This window comes from Pristiophorus japonicus, chromosome 4 (assembly GCF_044704955.1).
Source record: "Pristiophorus japonicus isolate sPriJap1 chromosome 4, sPriJap1.hap1, whole genome shotgun sequence".
NCBI classification, from domain to species: domain Eukaryota; kingdom Metazoa; phylum Chordata; class Chondrichthyes; family Pristiophoridae; genus Pristiophorus; species Pristiophorus japonicus.
The window spans coordinates 251813042-251821223 of record NC_091980.1 but is presented as its reverse complement, the minus strand read 5'-3'; the positions used below and the strand labels follow the sequence as shown (position 1 = coordinate 251821223).

General features: G+C 39.2%; 1 protein-coding gene across 1 annotated transcript in view; it reads right to left on the bottom strand.

Moving 5' to 3' along the window:
• Positions 1–1745: 1745 nt before the first annotated feature.
• bag5 (BCL2 associated athanogene 5) overlaps positions 1746–8182 on the bottom strand; it is a 34971-nt gene continuing 28534 nt past the window's right edge. Inside the window, exon 3 of the mRNA XM_070879316.1 lies at positions 1746–8021. Within this exon, the coding sequence (XP_070735417.1) occupies positions 6643–7989 (1347 nt within the window). The 5' untranslated portion in view covers positions 7990–8021 and the 3' untranslated portion in view covers positions 1746–6642. The remainder of the gene's footprint in view (positions 8022–8182) is intronic.

Below are 8182 nucleotides of genomic sequence, written 5' to 3'. Positions count from 1 at the left end.
GAAGTTCTATCATTAGAAATTCAAAAGCCAGTTGAGTTATTTTTAAAACTTTAAAGTTTGAAACGTTCCCTGCTACCTGCTACAATTAAAATGCAACCAATGCAGTGTTGCAAGATCATCTCAAACCAAATGTACAGTATAATACTGCTGGCTTCACAAAAATCACTGATGACTTCTGAGAAGCAAGGCATATTATACTGCGTATTTGGTACCAGTGTGGTGCAAATAAGTCATGCCAAATTAACTGAGACTCCATATTCAACAATGTTTCAAAATTAGAATTTTGTCCTGTAGCTCAATGCACCAGATAGCAAATATTAAACTGACAAAAAGGTCATTCTATGTTTTCTTATATTTTATTTGCCAAGTTATTCTATTTAATAGATATATCAACACATCAAAAACACTGAATTAGATATCAGTCAATACAATCAATAAATAACATGCATTTAATAAATCAAAACTTCAAGAGTATTCAGTTTTAAGTTGATACCACTCAACAAGAAACGCAACAGGAAACACCCTCTGAGCCCTGCTTTGACTGAATCTTAAGATAATGTACATAAAAAGGAACAGGAAACTTATTTTTTTTACAAACACCAAAATAAAATAAATGGCAGAACTATACGTAAAATAAAGAATGTAGCTGAACCCTATTTCAGCAAAGACAAATTAACAGCACACACCCGTATTGATTCATTGATAAAGAAACAATAAGCAGTACCCAGGAACCTTTAGGGCAAAAGCCAAACTGAACTATGCAAATATAAAAGTTAGATCATTTTATAGAAATTAATTGATATCTATAAACAGGGCACCCTAACGGCTTATAGCAGGGATTGTCACAGGTTGCAGTTTTGGGAGATGCTGCCGAAGAAGCCGTAGCAAGTTGCTGCAATGCATCCTGTACACAGTACACACTCCAACTACGGTATGCTGGTGGTGGGAGGTGGTGACAATTCCTTGGTCTACATAGAGATTTAACATGAATTTAAAATATGGATGCTCTTATTTGTACTGCAAAAATGGCCAAACAGGCTCCACCCCTTATTTCTGATTGGTCCCCTTAGAGCATAAGCCACACCCTGAAGTTTCACAGGAATGTATCACTTGATCCACCCATCCCAAGGTATTATTGACTTTGCAAATTGTAACTCGATCCACTTTGACTTCCTGAAGTGACAGAGGATAGAGCTCCCCAGAAGACAGCAAGGGCCAGCCAAAGTCCCGTACCCCAGTCCAAGTACATCCAACCCCCAGCCAAAGTGCCTTATCCAAGTACTTTCCTTCCCCAGCAAAAGTGCCATACCCCAGTCCAAGTGCATGCCACGCCCAGCCGAAGTGCCTAACCCAAACGCAAGTGCATCCTCTCTCCCCCCGCCCCCCCCCAATAGATGGGGCATTGTGTATGGATTGTTAACTCGTTTATTGGGTATGAAGTGAATAGTGAGTGTCGTTACTTCTGGATATCATCCACTCCAACGATGAAGGAGGTTGGAAGAACGTGCTCCGCCTTTCCCGAGTTCCCTCTCTTCCCCCCCCCCCCCACCCAGTGTCTCTCTCCCCCAAGCTCTCTCTCCCCTTCCCCACCACAGCCCCACTCTCCCCCCAGCCCCTCACTCTCTCCCCAGCTTGCTCTTCCCTTCCTCCCCCCTCACTCTCCCCCCAGCCCGCTCTTCCCTTCCTCCCCCCTCACTCTCCCCCCAGCCTCTCTCTCTCCCTCACTCTCCCCCCAGTCTCTCTCTCTCTCTCTCCCCCCTCCCCGACTCGCGGCCCAAAGGCCGGCCGGGGGAGAGGTGGAGGTGGGGGTGGGGGGGGGGGGGGGGGGGGGGGGGGAAAGCGAGTTGGAGCCTCAGATCCTGCTTCTCGGCACCACGTGGAGGGAATGATTCGGCCGGGAGTGGAGGGCAGCGCTCGACAGGGGGCGGGATTTGTTGCATTTCTGTCAAAAAAGTGCAGTACAGGCAGTGGGGGGGCGGGGCTTGACAGACGACTGTCTGTCAAAAAAAGTGCAGTGCAAATAGTTAGTCCCTTAAAGGTCAGCATCTCACATTTTGACTCAATGCTGCTCTGTGAAGATTGGCTTGAAACTCAGTACTCAAGTGACTTCCTTGGGCTGCATGTTAGCCAAGGAAAATAACATTTAAAATGTTTTTTTTAATGTTACAGCATCTATTATTTATATTCAGCATAAGTGCTAATCGATTAAATTGCATTGTAATTTTATACTGATGCGTCGCAACATTGCATTAGCTGTTATTTCTGATAAAAGAACTGTGTCCAAGAAACTCTCAGCATTTGTCCCAAGTACTGAAGTTAAGTATATGCCTTTAATTTATTTTAAGCAAGTCAAATACTAATATCCTATTAATTAACTTTTCATCATCAATCCAAAAAATAATTTTCAATGCTGATCTGTAACATTTAAATATTAGCACTACACACAAAGTTACCATGAATCTTTAGCCATTGCATGACAATATAACATCAATAAAAAAATACTTTGTATGTTGCTGATAAAACATGATTACAGAAACAATTTCTATAACTTTGGAAATATTTAAACTCTAAATGGAAATAGCATGCAGGATGAAATTGTTAGAATTTATTATAAATGCAAACTAATATGAGAATGTAGAGAAACAATTTAAATATAATCATCCCATAAGGTAACAGTTTGCGCTGTCATTGACCAAAACCCAAGTGGAACCTTGGAAAAGTAAAATGTCCAATAGGAAACTATACTTATTCAAATTTAAACATGTATATTTAAAAAATCTATTGGTAACTGGTAACAGTGAAAAACAGCATATTTGAAAATCAATTGAGCAAATGTTAGCCATATTAATTTAGGTTTGCCAGCTCAAAATAAAATTAGAGAATACAATTTCACTCCAATTTAATTTTTTTCCAAAAACTAACCATTTGACAAGAAAATTGCTGTAACTCAAATTAATTTTCCACAGTTGATGTAATTTTCTAGAGATTGTATTTGAACTGCCCATTTCAATTATATCCATCCAACTAATGCAATGAGAAAATTATTATAAAGTTGAAATTCATAAAAGTTGTAACACAAGTCATACTTCCCAGGAGGCAGGTTTGGCCATCTCAACCAGATGATTTGGCTATGCTAGTGATGCTTAGCAACTCCTTCCATCCAGTTACAGAAGATACTGGCAGAAGTCTGTGACAAGGCCATATAAACCCTCCTTCATTAACTGCAAGATCATCAAGGTGCAGATGGGGCCATGGTTTAATGTCTCATCCGAAAGATGGCACCTCCGACATGTCAACACTCCTTTAGCACTGCACTGGAGTGTCAGCCTAGATTTTTGTGCTCAGGGTATAAATTACTGAAGAAAAAAGAGAAACATAACCCAAATAATAGTTGGAAATTTAGAAAAACAAGTGATGAGAGAAAACAATAGAATTCATAGATTATGCTCACCATTTAGATGTTGAATTTATCCATGACCTAAAAAGGAATAAACCCACACTGCAGCTACCAAGATCAGCTGCTGCAGATTTTGTTGGTGTTACTATAATATTGCAATAAAAATTTGAGTTACTTTAAATGCAGGCTGAGTTTAACTTTTTTAAGTTTATTGATTCATTAAAAAAAAAACAAAGGGCTAGAAATTCAGTTGGAGGGCTCCTAAAGCACTAAAATCGCCCGGGCGCTAAATTTAGCAGCTGAAGATTTTTAGCGCCGGGCCCTGTAAAATTCAGTTCCAGTGCCCTGAGGGTGGGGTGGAGCATTCCACACTTCTCTTGGAGTGTTAGGCCTGGTGTGCAACTGAAGATCCCACACTAAAGAAGTGCCTACGTAGCGCCCTAAGAGAGGTCTCCTTGCTTAAAAAAAAAAACCAGACCAAAATTCACAAAAAACATTATTCCAAATAAAGTTAAATCACAAAAAAAATTCCAAGAATCAATCACACTTACTTGATGCAGTCATGCCTTCCCTTAGTGCCCCGGGACAGCTCTGCACACCAGGCTTTCTCTGGCGATGTCACCGCAGGACGCTAAGGGTGGCGAGCAAACCAAAGTTTGCTTCTGTGTTGCTACTGGGGGTGTTGCACACTGGCACAATGCTATCAGGCCATACCCCTCAGTGCCGCCGACATCTGCACACTGAAGTTGCTAAGCGGCGCTACTGCTGACGCTCGCTGGCACTAATCTTTTAGCACCCCTGTAGCGCCCCTCACGGGGGGGCACTATTCAACCGAATCTTTCGCCCAAGGTGTTTAAAGATATGTCTTCACTGATTGCACACAGAAATTACTATTCATTTATTGTTAATTAAAGAGAATCTCTTTTTTAAAGTGTAGTAATTTTGGAAAGACACTGTTGCCCACGGTTTAGCTAATTGGTATCAAAAATAAAGATGAACATTGCAAGTCCATCAAGATCTTTTAAATTCAATGTTAGAGGAATGATATGGAGGCTGAGAAAATGGTAGGTTGCCTATTTCTGTCCACCATGTCCCAGTGAGAGGGGCTCCTCATTATAACTGTTTCTCTATTTTACCCACTGCCAGGGTGAATAAACTAAAAGAGCAAAACTTAAGCAGTTTATCATTTATGACATGTTGTATTCTTTTAAAAACAGCAACTGGCGTTATTCTTTACGATATATGCAAGTGGAGTTTGTGGGTGGTGGCATGAATGCCAAGCTATTGCAACTGAATCCTCGGATTTGATTTACAGGGATATTCAGTTTAATATCACTGCACATTAGAACATTAGAGATACAGCATACCTATTATGTATGTTGTATGAAGGAACATCAATGCTCACTTAACAAAAACAAAAATTTAAGTCTTAATAAAAATCCTTACTTTTAACAACATTTGGCTTATTTTTTTGAGAATGAAGATACATTATTGACTCAATCAGCCTCTTTGCTTGTGATCATAAATGCAAATTAATGCTGCTCAATTTGCACTGCCATCATCCATGTCCACTATCAGCAATGCTTTTAACCATAATACTCAACACATAATAAAACCCGTGTTACTGCTGAGTGATACTCTAGGTTTAGTCCATATCCAAAAAAGTTTTGAATGAGGCAATGTTTAATAGTATCTATACAAATAGTTTAAAGCTAATTAAGTGGAGTTTATCATCTATTTCTAGATAGAGTAGAACTCGACCCAGAGCACACTGATGCTTAAATTATTTGATACCACAGATTTAACCAGACAGTTTATTTTTGTGGAGTGGGGGCAGTCTCGATGTATAGGGTTACATTAATTTAAAAATGGACATTAAAATTATTTAATCTGAAATAATGTGCTTCTGGTCTCTTATTAATTGACCTGCATAATTGATCTACTCAATTGTGGGTCTCATCCTTTAGGTATCAGTCTCCAATGTGGTGAAAGGTGTATATAATGATTCATTATTGCATGATGTATACACACTTCCATTACAACTGTGCTATAAAAAATTTGAGTAGCCATCAAGTTATGATCAGAATAAATCTCTAAAGCTTTTCAAAGTTCCCTTGCTAAATCTTTGAAGGAGCAGTGCGAGATAGTTCTACCCCTTCTTCCCCAATCCCTATCCCAGTTTAAAATAGCCTGTCAATTTCCATATCATTTTAAAATAAAAATTGATGCATTATGATCCAAATATATTGAACTCTCCTGTAATTTGATTGCGTAATATTTGATATAATTCAAACTGCACTTTGGTCAAGTACAGTTGCTTATAATCTTTCTACAGTCTTGTATTTACACATACCTATGGCCAGACTCAAAAATCATGCAAAGATTCTCAAGTGCAGTGTGCAAATGTCTGACAAAATATTCCCCAAATACACCTATAAACATAGTGAGATTTGATAGTCAAGTCTTTGCCAATGACATTCATCAATTATTTACTGTTGAAATAATCTATTACTTTTGTATTTGTTACTACTTCAATATGGATGCAGTCTTAGAAGAAAGCTAGTGGGACAACATGGTGGCATGCTACACATGAACGAAGATATCTAAATTCAACGGTCAGCTACTTAAGGCTAATTTTAATTCAATGGCAAAAAAATAAAACGCATAACCCACAAAATGTCAAAGAAATAAAATGCATAACCCACAAAAAGGAATATATAAATCAACAAAGGGTGCTCAGTCCCAGCACTCCATATTGACTGCTCATTGCCTTTGAAAATGTTTGTAGCTACAGGCCCAGTCTTCTCAGCTATTTTACTGGACATCAACCCCAAGAAAATATAAATGGGTTGAAAACCAGAATATAGAAACACAGGGTCTAAGTTCTTCAATATTTCAGCCATAACATTTCCAAATATTACAATTTACTGTCTTGCTTTTATGTTGTTTCCAATAAAGCATACATCTTGCCTGTAAATGACACCGTAATGAAATACCGAAAACACAGTTATAGCATTCATTGTGTTACTATCCATACTGTAAGGAAAACTTACTGTTTAATTATTTTCTTTGAAATTTGAAAAGTCTAGTTAAATCAATTGCATAAGCTTATGATATGGAATTTAATCTGCCTGAAATTGTTAAATATAGAGGACTAAACGATTCTCTTAAGATATTACAAAAAAATAGTGCAAAGCTTGAGTCACAAAGGCACAAAAGCTATAATTCATGCGTTGAACTGCTATTCAGTATTCCCATTCATCTGTTTTCATGTCTAAGTAATTCAGAATATTCTGGGCAAATTTCACTGCTTGTTTTCTGGCAACCTTAGCACCATCATTCCCTTGGGTTTCCACAGCATCAAGTGCTAGGAGTTGCTTTGTGAGCATTTCTTCCAATCTCTTGTAATTCTTGTCAGTTCTGTCTCCATCAAATGACAGCACCTGCCTCTGAAATTCAGACAAATGGCTCAGAACCTGCCATACAGCTTTCTGTGAAGGATGTTCATCTCTCAGCTCCTCCTCCAAGTTCTCTCTCTTTCCAAGAGTCTCCTTCAGGTCAACATAAGCTATCACAGCCTGCACATCAACTACAGATCTTCTTCTAGCTTCACGAATACATGGATTTTTGCCAATGTCTACCTGATCCAATTCGGTGAGAAGACTTTGTAGTTCTGCCTTTGGTTTGAAATGGAGATTAGAGGCATTTTCCAATTGCAGCAACTGATGTTTTAATCGTGTCAGCTTCTGGCGTATTTCTTCTATCTGTTTGATGGACTGGTTTTGTGCTAGATCATAACACCCTGCTGACTCTCCCTCTGATTCCATCTCCAAGTGTCCTAGTAAGCAATTGATTTCATGCACAACACGTTTCCTATAGTTTCTCACCTCGGAGTGTCCAGTCACATCTATAGCATCCAATTGCATTAGCAACCCGGTGAGGACACGGGACAGATGTGTGCAGTTCTCCAAGACATTCAGGCTCATCAGCAGACCAATCACATCCCATCTTGCTTTGCTAACCTCACACAAAACAGAGTTGATCTTGGAAACAGAAGGGTGTGTATTTGTGGACAGAGGCAAAGACAATGCTTGCCGACCAATACAATTTTCAATGATGTCCTGCACAGCACAAATCCTGGTCAAAGCTCGATATCTAGCTTTCCTCAAGCTAATTTTCCCTCCTGTTTTTACCTGCGTCAGTTGAAATATGATTTCTTGGATGCGATCAGCAAATTCCTCAGTTATCAAGGCCTCGGCTGAAGATAACTCATTGGTAACCAACTGTTGTGCATCACCGAAGACTTTTTCCACCATCAGCCGAGATGGGTGAGTTGCAATTTGCTCTAGCTCTTTGAGCAGAGCCTCCACATCCTTCACTGCACATTTGCGGCCATACTGGATATCAGACTTGCCATCAGTATCTACTGCATCTAACTCGAACAGTAACTTGGTCAAAGAGCTCTCCAGGCGCTTGTATTCTTTATCAGACTGCGTACCACTGAACGAAACAACAAGTCGCCTAATTTCATGGATTTCCTTCTGAATTTCTTGGATTCTAATCATGGAAGGATGTTGTTGACCCATGGCCATATTCCCTTTTTCCTCAATGAGTCATAGTGGGTCTGAAATTGAAGCAAAACATGCTGGTCAGGTTATAATTTACCATGTGGATTTAGGTTAGGACTCATATGTATATTGAAAGGAAAATTCAGCGAGGTATGTAATACTATAAATGATGTCAAATGAGTTACGGTTTAAGTTGAAAGGCCTCGGGGGGTTAGTG